Source organism: Coregonus lavaretus (assembly GCF_964263955.1).
Source record: "Coregonus lavaretus genome assembly, chromosome: 6".
Taxonomy (NCBI): domain Eukaryota; kingdom Metazoa; phylum Chordata; class Actinopteri; order Salmoniformes; family Salmonidae; genus Coregonus; species Coregonus lavaretus.
The window spans coordinates 53,746,759-53,772,917 of NC_139993.1; the positions used below are offsets into that span (position 1 = coordinate 53,746,759).

The 26,159-nt window shown below is 44.7% G+C and overlaps 2 protein-coding genes across 3 annotated transcripts in view; one reads left to right on the top strand and one right to left on the bottom strand.

Annotated features, from left to right (window-relative positions):
* The window catches only part of slc22a23 (solute carrier family 22 member 23), a gene marked incomplete at both ends in the record, with an annotated part of 35,201 nt that extends 32,563 nt beyond the window's left edge, over positions 1–2,638 (bottom strand). Inside the window, 2 exons of the mRNA XM_084162910.1 lie at positions 652–755; positions 2,162–2,638. Of these exons, the coding sequence (XP_084019036.1) occupies positions 652–755; positions 2,162–2,638 (581 nt within the window). The remainder of the gene's footprint in view (positions 1–651; positions 756–2,161) is intronic.
* An 11,406-nt stretch (positions 2,639–14,044) lies between these two features.
* LOC311131433 (desmoplakin-B-like) overlaps positions 14,045–26,159 on the top strand; it is a 41,758-nt gene continuing 29,643 nt past the window's right edge. For both annotated transcript variants that reach the window (XM_084164421.1, XM_084164420.1), the window contains exons 1-8: positions 14,045–14,452; positions 16,056–16,149; positions 17,155–17,288; positions 22,340–22,490; positions 23,833–23,958; positions 24,118–24,177; positions 24,826–24,993; positions 25,466–25,570. In XM_084164421.1, the coding sequence (XP_084020547.1) occupies positions 14,289–14,452; positions 16,056–16,149; positions 17,155–17,288; positions 22,340–22,490; positions 23,833–23,958; positions 24,118–24,177; positions 24,826–24,993; positions 25,466–25,570 (1,002 nt within the window). In that variant the 5' untranslated portion in view covers positions 14,045–14,288. The remainder of the gene's footprint in view (positions 14,453–16,055; positions 16,150–17,154; positions 17,289–22,339; positions 22,491–23,832; positions 23,959–24,117; positions 24,178–24,825; positions 24,994–25,465; positions 25,571–26,159) is intronic.

A 26,159-nucleotide genomic window follows, 5' to 3' on the forward strand; every position in this document is an offset into this window, starting at 1 on the left:
AAGAAAGAGAGGGGGAGAGATAAAGAGAACGGGGGGAGGGAAGAGAGATGGAGAGAGAAAAAAAGAGAGTGGGGATGGAGGGAGAGAGAGAAAGAGAGGGAGAGCGACAGAGAGAATGGGAGAGTAAGAAAATGAGAGAGAATAGAGAAAATAAGAAATGGAAAGAGACAGAAATTAGTCCAATGGTCTGGAAGAGAACATTCAGATCCCCTCCAGTCTGTTTCCCTCGGCAACCTGATCCTGGGTTAGAGGTCAGCAGGTCATTGGGTCAGAGTTCTGACACGGTTTTTCTCTAATCTATGTTGCTATAGCTACAGCTCATCCCACAGACAACTCAACAGGGAGATATGTGGGTGTTTTTCATAAGACACTGTCTATTCTCGGATGCCTGGGGGAGTGGGGATGCAGACACAGGAATGAGAACACATGTAGCAGATGGCTAAGTGCATCACTACTACTTTCCTGAGACCTAGAAGTACTGTCGCCCCAGATCCAGAAATGCCTTGGCTTTTTATGGGTCAGTGGTATTGACAGTGTTTCTTGAGTATGTTTTGTTACGTTGGGGAGAGTTGTGAGTTAGCGGTTGGAGCGGAATTTCCACTGTCACACACAAATACACAAAATGGAGAAGGAGAATGCTGGATGGCGTACCAGTCGGCCATGACGCCCATCACCAGGTAGCCGAAGATAGATCCCACCAAGAGAGAGAACTTGGCGATGTGAACCTTCCAGGCCGAATCACACACCAGGTTCCACTGCAGAGAGAAGTGGGAAATATATGTATTAAATATAAGTAATAATACACAAAACAACAGAAGAGAAAGAGAATGAGAGGGACATGAATACTGACATGTCTATCAAGAACATGATGAATACTGACATGTCTATCAACAACATGATGAATACTGACATGTCTATCAACAACATGATGAATACTGACATGTCTATCAACAACATGATGAATACTGACATGTCTATCAACAACATGATGAATACTGACATGTCTATCAACAACATGATACAGTATCACACTCCATAAGACAAAGAGTAATCATGTCATTTGTTAGAGACAAAACTAAAAGATCCTGAAGCACAACTTGGTTGGAGAGAGAGAGAGAGAGAGAGAGAGAGAGAGAGAGAGAGAGAGAGAGAGAGAGAGAGAGAGAGAGAGAGAGTAAGGGAGAGATAGAAAAAGAGGGAAGAGAGATTGAAGGAGAGTAAAAGAGAGGAAGAAGGCTAGAGAGAGATGAGTATTGGGTATGATTGATAAATCTACTGTAATAGGTTTATCTATGGGCTATTTAAACCCAGCATTATCTGAGAAAGCAGATGTCTGGCACTGAACACACACACACACACACAGTAAAACTCTAAGAAAGGATCACACATACTAACAACACACACAGTTAAACTTCATCTCATATAAGAAGGTCCCTGTTTGAGATTAAATTGATATTTTGTCAAACCTGTTCAGATGCAGGTCAATGCGTTGGCGGCAGATAGCTTAGTGGTTAAGAGCGTTGTGCCAGTAACCAAAAGGTCGCTGGTTCTAATCCCTGAGCTGACTAGGTGAAAAATCTGTCGATGTGCCCTTGAGCAAGGCACTTAACCCTAATTGCTCCTGTAAGTCGCTCTGGATAAGAGCGTCTGCTAAATGACTAAAATGTAAAATGGGTCAAAAGAGAACCTGCTACACCTACTCTTCTTCTATGATGGATTGTACAATAATCACATCCTCTGCTCTCATCAGTATCACAGAGTGGCCTAATAGGCTACACTGCTGTATATTACAATCGCATTAAACACTGTACACCCACAGTAGGATTAATTCAATTAGCTGGCATGGATAGTTATACTCCAGAGTGTAGTGTGTTTTTGATCATGTCAGCTGAGATATAAAAGTGGTTTGAAAATGAGTGGGCACCAGTTACTGTATGCTCTGAGGGCACACTGTGATCTGTCTTACAGTAGGCCTATGGCACAGAATGTACAGAATGGAACATTGGCAGAGTACATGTGCTGTCCATGGTGCTGGGTAGACCAGCTTGTGCCCCATAGTTGCATAGGATGCCCTGTTAGTGATGCTGATGATTATTCAGCTTTTTCAGGACGCCGAAACAATCAGAGGGGAGAGGTATGGTATCTGGTGCACACTTGTTACCTTGGTTACCACGTTCTGACTGAGTCCTGTCTGCAGCTCGAGCTTCCACTCCTTGCACGCGCACTGCATGCCACCGCTGTCACCTACACCGTTTCGAGTGTTATTGTCTCGGGGGAGGTAAGGCACGGGTGTACCAATGCCACCGTTCGTGACGGTCACCGGTAACGTTAAAGAACCCACGGTCCAACTACTCCCGTTGACCAGAGGCTGTACGCACGTGCCGTTCGGTTGCGCCAAAAGGAAATAATCCGAAAACTGGCTAAATCCGATAAATAAAGCCGGTATCCACGTCAGGATCACGAGCTGCTTTTGGTGTTTCCCAAATCCCCCGAGAGACGGTAGTACTGAGCCGTCGACGTGCGGCAGCAGCCTGGGGGCCTGTGTCTGCTCCAGCGACATGAAGCCGTTCTCAATTGGCGGTTGGTCCCGGTCCTGGTGCTGCGCCTCTGCCACGGGCCGCTCCGGTCCCGCTGCCATCTCGGCAACAAAGAACTGCCAAACTCCGGGCGCTCTGCTGCCCTGTCCACTCGGCTGTGCTCTGCGTAAACCCTGTGTTACAAAGGAAGCCCAGGCAGACAAAATGTATCCAACAAAGACTGGGGAAGAATGGGGGTAGAATGGGGTCCTCTGATAGATTACCAAGCGGTTGCTCGTCACACCATGGTGCTCCGGTTAGAATGGGCTGACCGAATCACGGTTTCAGGTGGAGCCTGGGGCTCAGGGCTGCAGCGAGGACACCGGCAAGGTGTGGGCTCGGATAGGCAGGCATGCTCACCATGCTGAAGGTCTTTGTGTTCCAACGGGGTAGCATCCATCCATGTGGGGTTAAACTAGACACACAGGCAAAGAGGTGTGGGTGACTGATCGGCACATTTGCTAGCACCTCCACGCGCTCCACAGGTAACACACCTGTCCAGTCCTTGACCCCTCGCAGGTATAGCGGTGGTCAATGCTCAACTTTGCAGTCAGAACCAACCGTTAAGCCTATCCTACATCTTATATGGCACTCATCCAATATGAGATCACCGTTTGATTTCAATGAATATTCGTCCAGGTCTCTCCGTCCTGATTCCCTTGGCTTTGAACAAGTCGATCACACACTCCAATCCCGCTTCGTTTCGCCGGTAATCGATGGTGTAGGCTAAACGGTGCAGTGCACGCAGCCTCTGAGAATCAAGCCCCGCCCTTCCCTGTCGTTCGCCGCGCTGTGATTGGTCCGTTTTCACGGGGCGATTGCACCACTGACGCGCAATTGGGCATCGGTGCGTTAGCCTACCGAAACCGTGACAAAGACATCCTTTGTTTACCATCTGCCCCCTTTCCCTCAAAAGAATAACACGGGTTTGTGAGAAATACTATACAATTCATGTTTATCGTCAATTAGGTGAGATTTAGAGATTGACAGGAAATGTTGTGTTGGAGGCTATACGGATTTGTGTCAATTTAAGCGAAAGCCTCACTCGCACAGGCTACCCCGCCATATAGCTGCGTTTATTATGTATGTCAGAATGTCTGACTCATAAATAGATAACAACGTTTGCATTTCTGGAGATGACAATAGCCTGTCACACAGATAGGTTGCAGCTCCAGCCCACTGTACAATTATGAGATCGTCTCCTCCGCAGGGTGATGTGTGGACAGTCCTTCGCCAGAGGGCGCCAAATTATCACAAACTGTTAGAGTCCTTGCATTGCTCAAGGCTTGACAAGAAGTATGGTAATCTGTTATTTTAGAATTAATCTGATGCGTCACTTTCTCTCCCCTAATTTGTTTCCGGTGTGAAATGTTATTTGCTCAAATGTCGGGGAGAAATTGATGAGTTGAACGTTACAGCCAGGTTGTCAAAATTCTAGGCAAATTACTAATGTAGGGCTCCTGGTCACCATAGCTCAGGTGTGCCACGAAGTGATGATTATTAGAGGTCAGACATTAGTTGTATTTGAGGAAACCCCCAGTTTTCTCCACATTATCTGTTTCATAATCCGACTGCAAGGTATCTATGTAGTTTCATGTGAAACAACACACCATTTTATGATTTGATCACATTTCAAGTCATATATTCAAATGGCATATTCTATTTTCCCAGATGTTCAACCAAGGCCGTTTCCCCGATCCTGCACTGCAGCTCTGTAAAGATGCAGTATTACTGTAGTGAACATGGAGGCAGTAGAACCTCATCATAACCTTCACTAGTTAGGATACAGTAGTAACAGTAGGCTAGTAACACAGCTAAACAGAACCATATGGCTCTCCAGCAAGGTAGTGGCTTCTCTCTCACATTCTCAATCTCTCAATCATTGCATTGGTACATTATTAGAAGATACATTCCTTCATAGAATGATGGGGCAAAACTTGACCTGATATTGAAAAACTTCACTAACTGACTTCATGACATTGAAATACAACTTTAAAGGGATAAAGTTAAGTTAAAGTTAAACTTGTGAATAGCTTCTGAATGCCTGACTATTGTTCAGCTCTGAAAAAAAAAAACATCAGCCAGCCAGTAGTCAGTGACTTTCTGACAGCATGTCTATGTAATGATGTTATGAATAAAAAATGATAGACAGATCTGATTCTTAATTTATTGGTGTCGCCAACACATTGCTATGACATTGAGGTGGTATTCGGAGTGTGATTGGCTCTTTCACAGCGAGATGAGAACATGTGCTCAGCTTTCACTCATTTCTCACCTACACACCAGCACCTCGCCTCAGCTCGGCCGCCAGCTTACCCAGACATTCCTTCAGGGGGTTAGAGAGAGAGGGAGGGAGGAGGGGGGAAGAGGAGGAGGAGAAGGGCGTGTTACATATCACTGTCTCACAACCACACCCTTGTATACCTTCACTCCTGACACACGCACGCACGCACACACACACACACACATTGTCAGGAATCGTGAATTTGCCCAAGGTGTGGAAATTGCTGATCCAAAAGATGAGGTGAAAGACTTAAAGGTTCAATAGACAAACAATAGACAGACATATGCATATGGGAAGTTGAGTATGGGGGGTCTAGGAGCAACAACGGCTCAGCCGTGAAGTGGTAGGCCACACAAGCTCACAGAACGGGTCCACCGAGTGCTGAAGCACGTAGCGTGTAAAAATCGTCTGTGCTCGGTTACAACACTCACTACCGAGTTCCAAACTGCCTCTGGAATCAACGTCAGCACAATACCTGTTAGTCGGGAGCTTCATGAAATGGGTTTCCATGGCCGAGCAGCGGCACACAAGGCTAAGATCACAATGGCCAATGCCAAGCGTTGACTGGAGTGGTGTAAAGCTCGCCTCCATTGGACTCTGGAGCAGTGGAAACGCGTTCTCTGGAGGGATGAATCACACTTCACCATCTGGCAGTCCGACAGACAAAACTGGGTTTGGCGGATGCCAGGAGAACGCTACCAGCCCGAAGGCACAGTGCCAACTGTAAAGTTTGGTGGAGGAGGAATAATGGTCTGGGGCTGTTTTTCATGGTTCGGGCTAGGCCCCTTAGTTCTAGTGAAGGGAAATCTTAACGCTACAGCATACAATGACATTCTAGACGATTCTGTGCTTCCAACTTTGTGGCAACAGTTTGTGGAAGGCCCTTTCCTGTTTCAGCATGACAGTGCCCCCGTGCACAAAGTGAGGTCCATACAGAAATGGTTTGTCTAGATCGGTGTGGAAGAACTTGACTGGCCTGCACAGAGCCCTGACCTCAACCACATCGAACACCTTTGGGATGAATTGGAACGCTGACTGCGAGCCAGGCCTAATCGCCCAACATCAGTGCCCGACCTCACTAAGGCTCTTGTGGCTGAATGGAAGCAAGTCCCCGCAGCAATGTTCCAACATCTAGTGGAAAGCCTTCCCAGAAGAGTAGAGGCTGTTATAGCAGCAAAGAAGGGACCAACTCCATACTTTTGGTCATGTAGTGTATCTGTAATTTTAAAAATGCAAAATATACTGACAGGTGCATTAGTGGGCGGAGCCACATCACTTTTACCTGCTGTGAGAACCAAGGTCAGTGGCCTAGTTGGGCTCAGATGTCAGGTGACAGATATCTGATCCTCCTTTTTCCTCTCCTCCTCCCCCTCTACTCCTCCCTCCTCCCCCCTTCCCCTTCTCTGTCTCACCCCCCTGGTGAGTATCCATGTCACACGGCTCACACAGGTACTCTATTGTCAGACATCACTCTCCCTCCACCCCTCCCACCTTTACCCATCACTGTGCCCCTGTTGACCTAACAAAGCGTTGCCTATCCACAGGATTATTTGTTAGAATAAAACAAACCCTGCAGAAGAGAATCAGATAATCACAAAATATCCCCTCAAGTATTGTGATTTGTGTTTATTTCTCATGCCAAGGGTAATTTGACTGAAACAACAAAGACGTGTTTGAACTGCAAACAGGTGGGTTTATGGTATGGGCAGGCATAAGCTATGGACAATGCCCTATCCCATCTTGACAAGAGGAATACATATGTAAGAATTCTGTTCCAATCAAATCAAATCAAATTTTATTGGCCACATGTGCCGAATACAACAGGTGCAGACGTTACAGTGAAATGCTTACTTACAGCCCTTAACCAACAGTGCATTTATTTTTAATAAAAAAGTAAAATAAAACAACAACAAAAAAAGTGTTGAGAAAAAAAGAGCAGAAGTAAAATAAAATAACAGTAGGGAGGCTATATATACAGGGGGGTACCGGTGCAGAGTCAATGTGTGGGGGCACCGGCTAGTTGAGGTTGTTGAAGTAATATGTACATGTGGTAGAGTTAAAGTGACTATGCATAAATAATTAACAGAGTAGCAGCAGCGTAAAAAGATGGGGTGGGGGGGCAGTGGAAATAGTCTGGGTAGCCATGATTAGCTGTTCAGGAGTCTTATGGCTTGGGGGTAGAAGCTGTTGAGAAGTCTTTTGGACCTAGACTTGGCACTCCGGTACCGCTTGCCGTGCGGTAGCAGAGAGAACAGTCTATGACTAGGGTGGCTGGAGTCTTTGACAATTTTGAGGGCCTTCCTCTGACACCGCCTGGTATAGAGGTCCTGGATGGCAGGAAGCTTGGCTATAGCTCAGCATTCAACACCATAGTACCTTCCAAGCACATCATTAAGCTTGAGGCCCTGGGTCTGAAACCCGACCTGTGCAACTGGGTCCTGGACTTCCTGACGGGCCGCCCCCAGTTGGTGAAGGTAGGAAACAACACCTCCACTTCGCTGATCCTCAACACTGGGGCCCCACAAGGGTGCATGCTCAGCCCCCTCCTGTACTCCCTGTTCACCCATGACTGTGTGGCCAAGCATGCCTCCAACTCAATCATCAAGTTTGCAGATGACACAACAGTAGTAGGCTTGATGACCAACAATGACAAGACAACCTACAGGGAGGAGATGAGGGCTCTGGGAGTGTGGTGCCAGGAAAATAACCTCTCACTCAACGCCAACAAAACAAAGGAGATGATCGTGGACTTCAGGAAACAGCAGAGGGAACACCCCCTATCCACATCGACGGGACCGCAGTGGAGAAGGTGAAAAGCTTCAAGTTCCTCGGCGTACACATTACTGACAAACTGAAATGGTCCACCCACACAGACAGTGTGGTGAAGAAGGCGCAACAGCGCACCTAAAACCCTCACAAACTTTTACAGATGCACAATTGAGAGCATCCTGTCGGGCTGCATCACCGCCTGGTACGGCAACTGCACCGCCCGCAACCGCAGGGCTCTCCAGAGGGTGGTGCGGTCTGCCCAACACATCACCGGGGGCAAACTACCAGCCCTCCAGGACACCTACAGCACCCGATGTCACAGGAAGGCCAAAAAGATCATCAAGGACAACAACCACCCGAGCCACTGCCTATTCACCCTGCTATCCAGAAGGCGAGGTCAGTACAGGTGCATCAAAGCTGGGACAGAGAGACTGAAAAACAGCTTCTATCTCAAGGCCTTCAGACTGTTAAAAAGCCTTCACTAGCACATTAGAGGCTGCTGCCTATATACATACAGTGAGGGAAAAAAGTATTTGATCCCCTGCTGATTTTGTACGTTTGCCCACTGACAAAGAAATGATCAGTCTACAATTTTAATGGTAGGTTTATTTGAACAGTGAGAGACAGAATAACAACAACAAAATCCAGAAAAACGCATGTCAAAAATGTTATAAATTGATTTGCATTTTAATGAGGGAAATAAGTATTTGACCCCCTCTCAATCAGAAAGATTTCTGGCTCCCATGTGTCTTTTATACAGGTAACGAGCTGAGATTAGGAGCACACTCTTAAAGGGAGTGCTCCTAATCTCAGCTTGTTACCTGTATAAAAGACACCTGTCCACAGAAGCAATCAATCAGATTCCAAACTCTCCACCATGGCCAAGACCAAAGAGCTCTCCAAGGATGTCAGGGACAAGATTGTAGACCTACACAAGGCTGGAATGGGCTACAAGACCATCGCCAAGCAGCTTGTTGAGAAGGTGACAACAGTTGGTGCGATTATTCGCAAACGGAAGAAACACAAAAGACCTGTCAATCTCCCTTGGCCTGGGGCTCCATGCAAGATCTCACCTCGTGGAGTTGCAATGATCATGAGAACGGTGAGGAATCAGCCCAGAACTACACGGGAGGATGTTGTCAATGATCTCAAGGCAGCTGGGACCATAGTCACATCTTACTGTACACTCAGATTCTTCCATAGAGATCTTAGCTACATCATCTGAGAGAACACTTGTGTGTAAAGATATCTCTTTCTTTCGTTTGTGAGAGGAGGACAAACTGTGACCCTGTTCAAACACATAAGAGTGAGACCAAAGCTAAGGGCTCTATGGTTGGCATGTTTCTGATTTCCTGTAAGAGCCTTGAAGCCTGAATACCACAGAGCACTGTATCAGACAGACTGACCCACCATTCATTATCTACATTCCTCATCATTATTAACACTCCTGTAATGCTGTCTTTTGCAGGCAGAACAACTTTTACTGTGTACATACAAACCCACCTACTCACAAACCGACCCACACATATCTTTTCACACCTACAGTTGAAGTCGGAAGTTTACATACACTTAGATTGGAGTCATTAAAACTCGTTTTTCAACCACTCCACAAATTTCTTGTTAACAAACTATAGTTTTGGCAAGTCGGTTAGGACATCTACTTTGTGCATGACACAAATCATTTTTCCAACAATTGTTTACAGACAGATTATTTCACTTTTAATTCACTGTTTCACAATTCTAGTGGGTCAGAAGTTTACATTCATTAAGTTGACTGTGCCTTTAAACAGCTTGGAAAAGTCCAGAAAATGACGTCATGGCTTTAGAAGCTTCTGATAGGCTAATTGACATCATTTGAGTCAATTGGAGGTGTACCTGTGGATGTATTTCAAGGCCTACCTTCAAACTCAGTGCCTCTTTGCTTGACATCATGGGAAAATCAAAAGAAATCAGCTAAGACCTCAGAAAAAATATTGTAGACCTCCACAAGTCTGGTTCATCCTTGGGAGCAATTTCCAAACGCCTGAAGGTACCACGTTCATCTGTACAAACAATAGTATGCAAGTCTAAACACCATGGGACCACGCAGCCGTCATACCGGTCAGGAAGGAGACGCGTTCTGTCTCCTAGAGATTAACGTACTTTAGTGCGAAAAGTGCAAATCAATCCCAGAACAACAGCAAAGGACCTTGTGAAGATGCTGGAGGAAACAGGTACAAAAGTATCTATATCCACAGTAAAAACAAGTCCTATATCGACATTACCTGAAAGGCCGCTCAGCAAGGAAGAAGCCACTGCTCCAAAACCGCCATAAAAAAGCCAGAGTACGGTTTGCAACTGCACATGGGGACAAAGATCGTACTTTTTGGAGAAATGTCCTCTGGTCTGATGAAACAAATATAGAACTGTTTGGCCATAATGACCATTGTTATGTTTGGAGGAAAAAGAGGGATGCTTGCAAGCCGAAGAACACCATCCCAACCGTGAAGCATGGGGGTGGCAGCTTCATGCTGTGGGGGTGCTTTGCTGCAGGAGGGACTGGTGCACTTCAAAAAATAGATGGCATCATGAGGAAGGAAAATTATGTGGATATATTGAAGCAACATCTCAAGACATCAGTCAGGAAGTTACAGCTTGGTCGCAAATGGGTCTTCCAAGTGGACAATGATCCCAAGCATACTTCCAAAGTTATGGCAAAATGGCTTAAGGACAACAAAGTCAAGGTATTGGAGTGGCCATCACAAAGCCCTGACCTCAATCCTATAGAACATTTGTGGGCAGAACTAAAAAAGTGTGTGCGAGCAAGGAGGCCTACAAACCTGACTCAGTTACACCAGCTCTGTCAGGAGGAATGGGCCAAAATTCACCCAACTTATTGTGGGAAGCTTGTGGAAGGCTACCCGAAACGTTTGACCCAAGTTAAACAATTTAAAGGCAATGCTACCAAATACTAATTGAGTGTATGTAAACTTCTGACCCACTGGGAATGTGATGAAATAAATAAAAGCTGAAATAAATCATTCTCTCTACTATTATTCTGACATTTCACATTCTTAAAATAAAGTGGTGATCCTAACTGACCTAAGACAGGGAATTTTTACTAGGATTAAATGTCAGGAATTGTTAAAAACTGAGGTTAAACGTATTTTGGCTAAGGTGTATGTAAACTTCCGACTTCAACTGTACCTCCACCTACCTGTACATACACACAGGATAATTTGAAACACAGGCAATGATTGATAAGAAAAAATATAAGGTGACAGGTAATTGGCGGGGGGAGTCAAAGGGACAAAAAGAATGAAGGGGTTTCTACTCAGTGTTCTTCAGAAGAAGGTGTGTTGATGGGTCTGATCACGCCTCTCTGAGTCAGCAGAGAGAGGGGTAGAAAGAGAGGGAGAGTGTGATAGGGGGTTGGAGGAAAGACAGGTAGAGAAAGAGAGAGAGTTAGGACAGGTAGAGAGAGAGAGAGAGACAGTGAAAGTTATGTAGAGAGGTAGGACAGAGTGAGAGAGTGGGAATTGGCAGGCACTCTGTCCTCGATACTAGGGATGGGTGTGGTGTGATTTAGGTTTTGTGGTTTTTGGGTGAGTTTTAGGTGTGTCTGTGCTTCAACATAACCTCCCAGGGCTCACTCATCTCAGCTCACCTGATGAGGCAGGATGTGACAGGTGGGGTGTAGATAATAGTGGTTGTCCCTCTATCGTGAGACTGGGGCGTAACCCCTAAGGCGTGGTCTGCTGGAAGTCTGATGAACGACCGGTTTTATCACACTACCATGGGAACAACTTCGAGAGATTTAAATCAAAGAGTGTCACTATAAAAATGCTAATCACACAGTTTTTCTCATCAACGCACACACACTAGGAGACTCATTAGATGCCCATTACAAGCCCTCATGTCTCATTCTGTCTGACATTTAGAGATGAGTGATGTGATGTGTGACCTGAGGGCCTACTCCTCCAACACCACACCTGATTTAGCCCAAGTATACACACGCTACAATCACACACACACACACACACACACACACACACACACACACACACACACACACACACACACACACACACACACACACACACACACACACACACACACACACACACACACACACACACACACACACACATATTGTCATTCAAGTGGGATGTTTATGGTTATTCTTATTTCTTCTGTCCTGTCTCTCTGATTCTTACAGCCATTCTCGTAGAGATGTCTCCATGTACAACTGGATCAGATGTATGTGTTTACTGTATAGAAATGCACCTTGTAAAATGTACATACTGTATAACATACCTGAGCTACGCACACATGCAAACATCTACATGTCTGCTATGCATCCTCATAAAAGTGCCAAAGAAACATTTAAGCCAATGGAAGATTTTATTTCTATTAAAGACAAGAACATTGATGTGTTGCAATATATTCCAACACACACTGATCTGTTTGCTTGTTTTCTATCGTGGTAGAATGAAGACCAGCCGTGGAATGTTGGTTTGGCAGAATGTGTGTGTCAGCATGTGTGTGGGTGTCAGTGTGTGTGTGTGTGTGTGTGTGTGTGTGTGTGTGTGTGTTCATATGTGTGCACACAGGCAGGGACGTGTTTCAGAAAACTGAAATGCGCCAACAGGCACATAGCATAGTGATTATAAGGGTGGGACTATATTGGTCTTTTATCTGAGAAAAACTCCAACTCCGAGTGTATTACTTTCATGAATCAATCCACCCATACTGCTGCTATTCAAAGTTTAAACATGTTGGGGGGTTGAAGGGAGGGATGGGGGTGATAGAGAAGGGGTGGTTTGTAGGTTTGTCATGCTGTGTTTCCATGACAACAAGCATAGGTGTACTAACCCTGGTCTCTGGCTTGGTGCTATTGGCCTAGCTCACACACAGAGGAGCAACATTCTGCACTTACATGTTTGAGCTAACAGAAGATACACAGTCTTTCAATAAATCAATCATGCACACACACGCACACAAACACACACTGTACCCTGACAGTCAATCATCATGAACACACACAGACTCAAAAAAGCACGTATGCATGCTCACGCTCACGCACACACACACACACACACACACACACACACACACACACACACACACACACACACACACACACACACACACACACACAGACAGAAAGAGCTGTGAGATTCCTCAGAGCCTGTTGAAATCGTAGGGTAGAGTTGTTCTGGTTAATACTGTATATATACCAAATAAAAAAATAAAACCTAATCCCCCTTATTTATTTTGTATTTTCTTTATAATTTCCCCCTCTACCCTACCATCCCTACCCTGATTGGGGGTAAACTAACGGACAACAGTACTTCTACTGCTATTTACAGCTATTTCCGCTCACAGCTATGGTACCTGTGGTTAAATAATTATACATATATTCCAAATTTCTTAAAGTGCTGGATTTTCACCCACAGCGGCCAATCCACCATTAATTCTGATCTTAACGCCAACCCTCCGATGTCCAAGGCTGTTCAGTCTGTACAGCATGCAAGATAGGCTATACCATACGGTAAACAATGCATTACAGTAACATTATCTTCAGAGCTGGCAACATTTGAGAGCAAGACACATTACTGTAAACCTTTTAGAAGAGCTCATGCCTAGTGCTGAAGATTGAATGTCTTCTTATTATCTTGATATTATCTTTAAAGATGCTGTAAGGTGATAAGATGGAAATGGTTATAATAACTCATTATACAATGTGCTGAGCAGGGCTGGCTCCAGGCATAAGCAGACGCTTAGGGCCCCCAAAAGGCTGGAGCCGGCCATGGTGTTGAGTGACACCAGTACGCTTCACTGGCAGGTTGTCTGTGCCAGTGACAGTATGCAATCAAAATTGTTTTTCCTGTGGACACGCCCACTTGGATGAGGGATAGAGTTTGCATATTGTTAGTGTGTAAAAATGTGTTGCAGTGAAAATTATTTGTTAAACTATTGCAATGAATACTGTAATGAATGCTATTGCAATTAATGATTTAATGAATGCTTTTGCAATGAATGCTGTGATGAATATCTAATAAGAGATGAACAGCACTTTTTAAGATGTTTATTGGCTTAGCCAGGGGGCCTTTGCTGTTCAGACTCTTGCTCCATTCGGTCCGTCAATAGTGATCTGGGGAAAAGGAACAGTAAACATTTCAGCGTTAAGACTTCTTAAACTTGACTGACACACTGAGACACAGAGATAATAATAATCAGGCTGGTCACTAGAAACACAATAATAGCGTACCCTACCACAGAGCACACACGCACACACACACACACACACACACGCACACACACACACACACACACACACACACACCTTCTTCCCTAGGCTAGAAAGAGGAGGGGGTGGGGACATGGAAAGAAAAAAAGAAAACATTAAAATCGTTTGCGAGGCAAACAGGTTGATGGTAGGTGTGGTCTGTCTTGTTTGACCAAAACCGATTATCTTCCGTGTTGTAGATCCAGTCTGCGCTCGATAGCGATGCTCCTACGCAGAAAGGTGCGACCGGAGAGAATTAAAGCGCCACCACCAACCGCTTCGCTTTGCAGCATCTCCGCTCATAGCTACCGCGCACTGCAGCCAGGATTTTAAAGTCTTCGTCCCATATTTCTTTCCACCGGAGTTTCAAAACTTTTTGCATTGGAAGATGAGTCTACACACGTCCCAGAGAAACCGCAAATCCGGTTCTAGGCCAGACCTGAGCGAAGTGCACGGTGGTAATGGATACGGACAGGAGTACATGGACGGCGGAGGATACAATACATACAGCTACTCAAAGACTTCCATGGGAGGTGGTGGAGGAGTACAGGGGTAAGACGGTTTTTATTTATTCTAAAGGCCATTCATTGTGCTGTATTACACAACTGTAGCTCTCACTTGCCCGAATACTGTTTTTAGTAGGCTAAATTTCTGCAGAGAGAAAATGCGTTGTCCAAAGTGTGGCTATCTCCGGTTGAAATCATCAAACACATTTTTGATTTCCATCTAGTTCATGAATAACTTGATATCAAGATATTGGAATTCTTGAGGGAAATGTATAGTTGTCCGTCTATTGACTAGGACGAATATTTGTATTACCACAAAGCCTAGTACACAGTTATTTTTTCTGTGTGCAGACCCAGTTCATAATGTATTACCCTGCATTGAGAGGTATTCGTTTTGAAGAACGATGCTCTGGCCTGACTGCTAAAAACATGACACGAAATGCAAATTAAACGTTTTATTACAGCCTACATTAGTTAACATGTCACGATATGCATATTATGAGCACTGAGAACGTATTTGCATGCATCCAAATAGATATGTGGAGTTTTTTACACTATAGAGATCACTACTGACTGTTGCCTGGCTACCCAAACTCCTTGCTCTGGCCAAATGCTACGCCACGCCCACGGACATTAGTTGATGTATGTAGTAAACATAGAACTGAAACCTGTCTCTGTGCCTCTCTGTGGGGAAGCTGCAGGGAGACTTAAACTTTAATTATAACTCACATAGCAAACTGTGAGGCTCTAACACACTTCTACTCCATTCCTGAGACCTGTGTAGGAATCTTAAACATTCTATAGAGTCTATATTAGTATAGAGGTCATAGTTGATGATTACAGTATGAATACCTGTAGAAAGACTATTCATATGACAACAAACAAAGACCAACAGATCCTCTGGGAGCACGTAAAGCCATGTGAAGTTTCAGTAGCTCTTTAGCAGTTGCATTCTCTTTATATGTGCAGTTTTTAGTCTCTCTGCCACTCTGTGTTGTTGGTTAAGTGGCAAAGGAAAACCATGTCACTACGCTTGAAAACCACTTCCCGGGAAAAGCATGTCACTACTCTTGAAAACCACTTCCCGGGAAAAGCATGCCACTACTCTTGAAAACCACTTCCCGGGAAAAGCATGTCACTACTCTTGAAAACCACTTCCCAGGAAAAGCATGTCACTACTCTTGAAAACCACTTCCCAGGGAAAGCATGTCACTACTCTTGAAAACCACTTCCCGGGAAAAGCATGTCACTACTCTTGAAAACCACTTCCCGGAAAAGCATGTCTCTACTCTTGAAAACCACTTCCCAGGAAAAGCATGTCACTCTTGACTCATGTTTCCCCTTTGCCCATCCCTGCACATAGTCCATTCAATTAGGGCACATCGGAAGCATCCTTAGATAACTAAATTCTTGCTAGTTGCTGCACTAAGACCACAATTCATTGCAGGAAACCACCGGGATCATTGACGTACATAATTGATCAATGTTAAACATTTATTTAACGAGGAAGTCACATTGAGGTCAGAAGAAGGGCCAGTTGTTGACAGTGATGAGGATGATGATTACAATGATGACAATGTTTTATAGTGATGATGTTTATAGGAGGCTAATGATGATAATGGTGACGATGTCTTCCATGTCTCCTACAGCCAGTCCACCCCCAGTGCCCTCCAACAGAAGGCATACATCCTGCAGGGCCAATGTCAGGAATACCTGAGGAAGGCAGAACACTGCCTACAGGCCGTAAGTCACTACCTACCATAGAGATATAATAAGTGTTATATTCTATGAGTCACTTCATGTCCTGTCTGCTTTGAGATACTGACTTTAGTCATGTTTTAGTCTAAATACAGTTAGTCTGCATGTAATCAGACAGTCTGACTAAGATATGTACTATACCTGACTGTGGTATGAAAGCTGAGATAGTACTACACTAATCCTACAACCAATCACCCTTGACTTGCTTTAGTGGAGTTCTTGTAAGTACAAGTAGGCCTATGCATGTTATCATCAGAGGAACATGAATGAGGTTTCTTATCTTGGGTAGACATTCACACATGACGAATCCTCACACCTGGCATGTGAAATATGCTCTGTCAGGTGCAACTCCACCCTTTCACTTCATGTTCTCAAATGAGCTTAAAACCGCATTAGATATTTAAGTCTGTCAAGCCAGGTCTTATCAGAATCATGTCTTTGTTTAATAAATCATAACCAGTGAGATTATATGGCTCATCTGTCCCTGTTATGTTTGACATGTTCATGCAGGTATGGCTGACTCAACGCGTGCGTGTGTGCGTGCACGCACATGAGTGCGTGTGTTTTTGTTTCAAGCTGCATGGAATGAAAGTAGTGTGTTTTTGGATTATGCATGGTCTGAAAGAAGGCATTGTCTCAGCTTCTGTCTGGTACACAGACTGCAGTAAACCCAGCGACTATCTTTAAACACACACCCAGGGAATGTTTTAATTTGGCCATGACCTGTCACAGAATGTACTCGTTAACCATTATAGTACACTACTACAATCTAATATGAGTAATAGAAGCTGTCTGGACAAAGGTGATTATGATTGAAACATTATGGTCCTGTCATTAACTGGGTTTTGAACTGAAGGACTCACCTGACTGAACATAGTCTACTGTATTCTCGTTTGAGAAACCTAGAACAGCAAGTCGAAGCTAGACTGAACATAATATACAAATCCATAATGTGCATCTCTTCCTGACATTTCCCTGTTGATCCTACAGGGCGGCGATGCTGGGCGTGCCACAGCCGAGGCAGAACGCTTCATGGCCATGGCCAGAGAGACCATAGAGCAGCTGAAGGGATGTGCTCGGGACCTGAGCCACATGGGCCAATCCAACGACAACGTGGTCCGAAGGTCAGTAGTCTCACGGTACCAAACCTCAACACCATATTCTTGTTTGAAACCTAGAAAGGCTGGAGTCAAGGTGAAGAGGTCAAATATACAGAGAGATGACCACTACTACAACTTTTTATTTGTACAGGTTATTCTCATTGGGGCCGATTTAGACTTAGGAAATCTATTTCTTTTTTACACGTTTTGATGTAAGTACTTCTGAGTATTTGATATTTAGACATACCTTATCCAGGTGTGCAACAAGCTCTTTGGAAGTGGCTTCCTTATGCACACTGAATCAATGTAATTCAACCGCCAAAGACGCTCCCACTTGCTGGCCAACAGATTTTGGAATGGAGTTTTCATTCAATAGGGTTTTCAGTACATTTATCTAAAGCAATCCCTTTAAATACAGTGTACCTTTAATTTGAATTCTCGGCAGACTTACGTTCCCAGCAAGATGCCGCTCAAAACAGAAGGGGGAACTAACTAAGAGTCACTGACCACAACCAAAAAGAAACAGGTGGGGTTTTAGCAGGGGTTCTGAAAGACACTCATGGGGGTGTCCACTAAAAGTTGACTAGCAACAACTGCTGTGGCCTAAAAGACACCCACCATAAGTGGCGCAGTGGTCTAAGGCACTGCATCGCAGTGCTAACTGTGCCACTAGAGATCCTGGTTCGAATCCAGGCTCTGTCGCAGCCGGCCGCGACCGGGAGACTCATGGGCGGCGCACAATTGGCCCAGCGTCGTCCAGGGTAGGGGAGGGAATGGCCGGCAGGGATGTAGCTCAGTTGATAGAGCATCTTGCAAAAGCAAGATGCCGCTCAAAACAGAAGGGGGAACTAACTAAGAGTCACTGACCACAACCAAAAAGAAACAGGTGGGGTTTTAGCAGGGGTTCTGAAAGACACTCATGGGGGTGTCCACTGAAAGTTGACTAGCAACAACTGCTGTGGCCTAAAAGACACCCACCATGAGTGGCGCAGTGGTCTAAGGCACTGCATCGCAGTGCTAACTGTGCCACTAGAGATCCTGGTTCGAATCCAGGCTCTGTCGCAGCCGGCCGCGACCGGGAGACTCATGGGCGGCGCACAATTGGCCCAGCGTCGTCCAGGGTAGGGGAGGGAATGGCCGTTTAAACTGCCACGTTTTGTCTGCATTCCATATTGATTCAAATAGGCTACATGTCCCAAATTATTTCACAACTTGTAATTAAATATGATCCACTATTGCTAGCGACCCTCAGCAACAACCACATGGACGTGACAGCATTTACAGAGGAAACAAATAAAAGTAGGCTAAATCAAACAATGTGGCCTAATGGAATGATATGGAATGATACGGAATGTAGGGACTGAAGGGAACTAACCCTAAATAAAGTTATAAGGTCATACAATTTAAATTCTGCTTAACGGCACAGCATGTCATACTTCACTGTGGGAGATAAATACCTGTTATGTTGAGATGCTTTTCAGTTTGCAGCCTTATGACTGATTTCACATTTGTCTCCAGCGATCATAAGATAAAATAGATCTAAAACAATAGGCATTTATATTTACAATCCCCTTATCCAAATGGATTACTCATGTACCTAGCTCTTATCAATACAGTGAGGTCCAAAAGTATTGGGACAGTGACCAATATTTATTTGGGGGGATCAATGTTGTTGTTCCTCCAGTAGAACACCAGATCTTTTGAAATGACACAACAACTTTGAGGTTAAAGTGCAGACTGTCAACTTTAATTTGAGGGTATGTTCATCCATATCGGGTGAACCGTTTAGAAACTACGTCACTTTGTACATAGCCCCCCCCCCCCCCCCCCCCCATTTTAGGGGACCAAAAGTATTGGGACAAATTCACTTACGTGTATTGAGGTAGTAAAAAGTTAAGTATTTGGTCCCAATTCATAGCACGCAATGACTACATCAAGCTTGTGACTCTACAAATTTGTTGGATGCATTTGCTGTTTGTTTTGCTGATGGTGCCAACAGATCTGGCAGCTCTGCTTCTAGCTCCTAAGCAACTTTGCAGTATTTTGTTTTTTTGTGTGTTATTTCTTACATTATTAGTCCAGGATTTTTTTTGTGTTATTACATACAGCCGGAAATAACTTTTGGATATCAGAGCGGCGGTAACTCCCCAGCATTACGACCTGGAATACGACTTTCCCGAAATGGATCCTTTGTTCGTACCCCCCAGGCAATTTAACTTATTCCAGAGGCTGCTCCAAAAACGTTGGCAGAGAAGAGGTATTCGGAGTGGACTTCTAGTCTGACTCAGGAGGCGTGCACACCATCCACCACTTCCGAGTATATTACTCGCGAATGTTCAGTCTCTGGATAATAAAGTAGATGAGCTCGGGGCGAGGATCTCCTTCCAGAGAGACATCAGGGATTGTAACATACTCTGTTTCACGGAAACATGGCTCTCTAGAGACATACTGTCCCCGTCCATACAGCCAGATGGGTTCTCAGTACATCGCGCAGACAGGAATAAAGAACTCTCCAGGAAGAAGAAAGGCGGGGGTGTATGTTTCATGATTAACTACTCATGGTGTGATTGTGATAACATACAGAAACTGAAGTCCTTTTGTTCATCCGACCTAGAATACCTCACAATCAAATGTCGACCGTATTACCTCCCAAGAGAATTATCTTCGGTTATAGTCACAGCCGTGTATATTCCCCCTCAAGCCGATACCACAACGGCACTCAAAGAACTACACTGGACTTTATGCAAACTGGAAACCACATATCCTGAGGCCGCCTTTATTGTAGCTGGGGATTTTAACAAAGCAAATTTGAAGTTCTACCAACACATTGACTGTAGTACTTGCTCTGGGAAAACATTGGACCACTGCTACTCATCTTTTTGAAATGCCTACAAGGCTCTCCCCCGCCCTCCCTTCGGCAAATCTGATCACGACTCCGTTTTGCTCCTCTTCCTATAGGCAGAAACTCAAACAGGAAGTACCCGTGCTAAGGTCTATTCAACGCTGGTCTGACCAATCGGAATCCATGCTTCAAGATTGTTTTTATCACGCGGACTGGGATGTGTTCCGGGTAGTCTCTGAGAATAACATCGACAAATACACAGATATGGTGACTAAGTTCATCAGGAAGTGTATAGGAGATTCTATACCCACTGTGACTATTAAAACCTACCCAAACCAGAAACCGTGGATAGATGGCAGCATTCGCGCAAAAACGGAAAAGTGCGAACTACCGCATTTAACCATGGCAAGGTGACTGGGAATATGGCCGAATAGAAACAGTGTAGTTATTCCCTCCGTAAGGCAATCAAATAGGCAAAACTTCAGTACAGAGACAAAGTGGAGTCGCAATTCAACGGCTCAGACACGAGACGGATGTGGCAGGGTCTACAGACAATCACAGACTACAAAGGGAAAACCAGCCACGTCGCGGACACCGACGTCTTGCTTCCGGACAAGCTAAACACCTTCTTCGCCCGCTTTGAGGATAACACAGTGCCACCGACCCGGCCCACTACCAAGGACTGTGGGCTTTCCTTCTCCGTGGCCGACGTGAGTAAGACATTTAAGCGTGTTAACCATCGCAAGGCTGCCGGCCCAGACGGCATCCCTAGCCGCGTCCTCAGAGCATGCGCAGACCAGCTGGCTGGAGTGTTTACGGACATATTAAATCTCTCCCTATCCCAGTCTGCTGTCCCCACTTGCTTCAAGATGTCCACCATTGTTCCTGTACCCAAGAAAGCAAAGGTAACAGAACTAAATGACTATCGCCCCGTAGCACTCACTTCTGTCATCATGAAGTGCTTTGAGAGGCTAGTTAAGGATCATATCACCTCTACCTTATCTGACACCCTAGACCCACTTCAATTTGCTTACCGCCCCAATAGATCCACAAACGATGCAATCGCCATCGCACTGCACACTACCCTATCCCAACTGGACAAGAGGAATACCTATGTAAGAATGCTGTTAATTGACTATAGCTCAGCATTCAACACCATAGTACGCTCAAAGCTCACGTTTAAGCTCGGGGCCCTGGGTCTGAACCCCACCCTGTGCAACTGGGTCCTGGACTTTCTGACAGGCCGCCCCCAGGTGGTGAAGGTAGGAAACAACACCTCCACTTCGCTGATCCTCAACACAGGTGCCCCACAAGGGTGCGTACTCAGCCCCCTCCTATAGTCCCTGTTCACCCATGACTGCGTGGCCAAGCACGCCTCCAACTCAATCATCAAGTTTGTAGACGACACAACAGTAGTAGGCCTGATTACCAACAATGACGAGACAGCCTACAGGGAGGAGTTGAGGGCCATGGGGGAGGGGTGCCACTAGTCACTTTAATAATGTTTACATACTGCTTTACTCATATGTATATACTGTATTCTATTCTACTGTATTTTAGTCAATGCCACTCCGACATTGCTCGATCTAATATTTATTTATTTATTAATTCCATTCTTTTACTTTTATATTTGTGTGTATTGTTGTGAATTGTTAGATACTACTGCACTGTTGGAACTAGGAACACAAGCATTTCGCTACACCCACAATAACATCTGCTAAATATGTGTATGTGACCAATAACATTTGATTTGATTTGTGTTTCAGATGATTTATAGAAATGAATGGTAAATAATGTATTGTGTCATTTTGGAGTCACTTTTATTGTAAATAAGAATAGTATATGTTTCTAAACACTTCTACATTAATGTGGATGCTACCATGGTTACGGATAATCCTGAATGAATCGTGAATAATGATGAGTGAGAAAGTTACAGACGCACAAATATCAACCCCAAGACATGCTAACCTCTCACCATTATAATAACAGGGGAGGTTAACATTTTTGGTGGGGTATGATATTTGTGCGTCTATAACCTTCTCACTCATCATTATCAGCACTCCTACTTTGAGAATCTTTGTGGAAACGGGCCCAGTTCTGTATTAATATATTAGAAATCCCTTACCTTCTTTCACTTTCCCTTCGTCATCCAAATTGTTAGGGTTATGTATAGCGTTGTTGTGTTTAACTCTCTCTCTCTCTCTCCCCCGTCTCTTTCCCCCTCCCTCCATAGTGTTGAGCTGTTTAGGGACCAGTTAAAGGGAGTCCACATGGCCATTTATGGGACCATGCAGAGGCGGAGCCGGGGGAGCAGGGGGAGTGGTACATGGGAGGAAGCTGGGAGGAGCTTCAACGAGGCCATTGCCTGGATTGGACAGCAGAAGGTACAGAAAACCACACCCTACCCAGAGATAAAGGACAGATGTGTAATGCAGTGTAGGATGGCATATGCTATAGAATTGCATAATATTATTGTTGCCAGCTGTACATCTTCTAAAGATATCATGATAACTGCATGTAGTTGTGAGTCAAAAGTGGTGCTGACAACTTCTTGCAAAACATTCCCAGTGTAGTCAGACAGTGATATTTAGAATATTTAGGTCATCATTGTGAGACACTTGACCCTTTGACACTTTTAGGAATTTCTCCCTCCCACAAACAACATTTTGATCCAGAAGGGCAGGGGTGTGTAGGAGAGGCCAGTGTAGATAACACACTGACACTCAAATCAAATTTAGTTCTGAATACACAGGAAATCACACACTGCACGCACACACAAATGCACGCACACACATGCACACACACAGTAATTATCTTAAAATAACCATAGCCCTTCTCTGATAATTCCCACTCAGACATACTGTACTGTTATCACAACCTCCGGTGACGTACGTTATCCCTGCCTGCTGAACTATTGCACACCTTCCTCTGCCAGCTCTCGCAACACTCCAAGATGACTGGAGAATGAACAGAGAGGATAGAGCAGGTGGTGGAGAAGGTTATGACTGCAGCTTTGCCACTTATGTATTTACAGAAAATATCCAGATGTCATGCTAGAGGTTACGCATTAAGAAATGTATGTCAATTGTTGTGCCAAGTTGAAAGCATTCTTCGTATTTGCACATGCAGGAATGAGAGGTTTTTTAAGTTGTAAAGAATGTCTGCCACTGTCAGATAAATCTCAATTAGTAGGGGTGGAGGAGACCAGAGACAGAGAAGGACAAAAACATTCTCACACACACCAACACTTATATGCAACCACACTCCCCACAAACCGAGGTGAAAGTGAGACTATGTTATTGTGATCTTCAGTGGATCAAACTCCCTGTCTGCTGGGGAACTCCTGACATACTGTATTTCTTCCTTGTTTTTTTTTTTTTTGTATTACAGGTTTACAGGGGTAACCATTCAGCACCATACCTCATGTTTCTCTATCACCACCTAGTGGCAATATGCAGCATTGTCTTCACAATAGTCAAATCAAATCAACGTTTCTTTGTCACATACACAGTTTAGCAGGTGTTATAGCATTGCAACGAAATGCTTATGTTACAAATAAACATTGGGTCAAAACGGAGTATTCATGGAGAGGTTGGTTGCTGTTGTGTGTATTCAACATGTCTCGCCTCTGCTTTGGTTGAGATGTGTTAATGTTGTGTGTGAGATGTGGTTGAGAAGGGGTTGATATGTGGTTATAACCATGGTTGTGATGTCTTTGTGTTACAGCGTCTGATAGAGACCTCTCCCTGGGGAGACGACTCTGCAGCCATCGAGCAGCAGCTGATCACCCATACCAAGTTCCACAGCTCCATACAGAGAAGTGCAGAGGTGGACAGGGCCAAGGATGAACTGGTGTGTAGGCTATACACACGCGCACACACGCACACACACACACACACACCTGTCACAAACACAGTTACTTTCACACTCTCTCACACATTCTATTTCTGGGAGTGTGTGTGATTCTGAGTTTGTGTGATTCTAGCTCCGTGTGTGTTTTCTTCCCTACAGATCAAGAAAGGAGACAAGGCCAACCAGCACGCCCTGGATCAGGAATGGGAAACGCTGCAGGTGAGAGAGGGCTCTGGGGAAAACTCTCACACACACCCACCCCTGCATTACTCTATAATATGGTTGTTGTACCATATCTTATCTCTCTGTATGTTTGTGTTGTATTGAACATGTTGGTGTCCATTTGTCTGTCTGTTAGTCATGTCACAACCAGGGGTGTAGTGCTGCCGGAGCACGGAGGATTGGCGCTCCCTCACTAAATGTGAGAATACACGGAGCTGGTAAAACTTTTTGGAAAATTCATTCAGATACATTTAAATAATTACCAATAACATTCCATGAAAAACGATATCATGACAAACCAAATCAATATGTTTAGCAGCCTAGAGGTAGATGGTGGTTTCTTCCCTGTCTTCTCTCTGGCGGTGGCGAGAATGATGCAGAACTATAGGCTACGTGTGTGCACTGCGGAGGCCCGTCAGAGGCTTGACCACTTAGGGAAATCAGAACGTGTCTGCCTTGATGTTCATAAAACTCCATGGACCCCCTCTTGCGCAGTGGAACCCAGAATGATATGTGACCACTTGGTTACTGCGACACCGTTCTGCCAAGGACACCCAAAGCCCCCAACAATAGCACTACACCACTGGTCACAATAGATTGATTGATTGTACCTAACTATAGATGTCTTACCATGTTTTCTGTCAGAAAATGTCTCATGGCCGTAACAACCAGCTGAGAGAGCTACAGCAGATCATTGAGGAGATCAGCAGAGAAATCATGTGGGTGAATGAGAGAGAGGAGGAAGAACTGGTGTTCGACTGGGGGGAAAACAACATCAACCTCTACATTCCCAAGAAGCAGGAGAGCTACTCGGTAAGGACTGGGTCAAGGGTTAAAGGTCAAGTGTCACAGTGGGAGGGGGGAAATGCTAATTGATTATTCCCATAGAGGCCATACAGGATGTCTGCGTACCAAATGTCACCCTATTACCTATTTAGTGCAGTACTTTTCACCAGGGCTCTGGTCAATGTAGGGAATAGGGTGCCATTTGGGGTGCAGCCTAGCTGTAATAATTCTTAATTGTTCCTGATCATTCCTGATGATTAGTATTGTTTGTGTCTAGTCCCGTGACTGACACATCTAGTTTATTGTGTATCTGCCTATTATTATGTGTTGTTAATCTGTTTTGCATTCTGTACACTAGAGAACTATAATGCCAATTACCAAACCACAGAGTTGTGCAATGAAACCACAGATCACTCCTCCAGTCCCAATGGGTCCCCAGGGCCTAACACTGTTTCTGTCTCTCCAGTTCTGCCCTAACTGTGTTGTTGTTCTCTGACAGAAACTGATGAGTACCCTGGAGGAGAAGGAGAAAGACCTGAATAAACTGAAGTTTAAAGTGGACAGCCTTCTGAAGAACCATCACCCTGCCTCTGACAAGATCGAGGTGAGGAGAATATCTATTTGATTATTTATTTGATTATTAGCTGTTACAGTCGCAACAGCTACTCTTGCTGTGGCCCATGATATCTAGCAGTATCTACTGTAGTTATCTACACTGAACAAAATTATAAATGCAACAATGTAAGATTCTACTTAGTTACAGTTCATATAAGGAAATTAGTCATTAGGCCCTAATCTATGGATTTCACATGACTGGGAATACAGATATGCATTTGTTGGTCACAGATACCTGAAAAAAAAAAAGGTAGGGGCGTGGATCAGAAATAACAGGCCATGGAATAACTGGGACATTTTCAGCTTCCAGTAATTGTGTACAGATCCTTGCGAGATGTGGCTGTGCATTATCATGCTGAAACATGAGGTGATGGCGGCGGATGAATGGCACGACAATGGACCTCAGGATCTCGTCACGGTATCTCTGTGCATTCAAATTGCCATCAATAAAATGCAATTGTGTTCGTTGTCCATAGCTTATGTCTGCCCATACCATAACCCCACTGCCACCAAAGGGCACTCTGTTCACAATGTTGACATCAGCCAACTGCTCGCCATCTGCCCGGTACAGTTGAAAC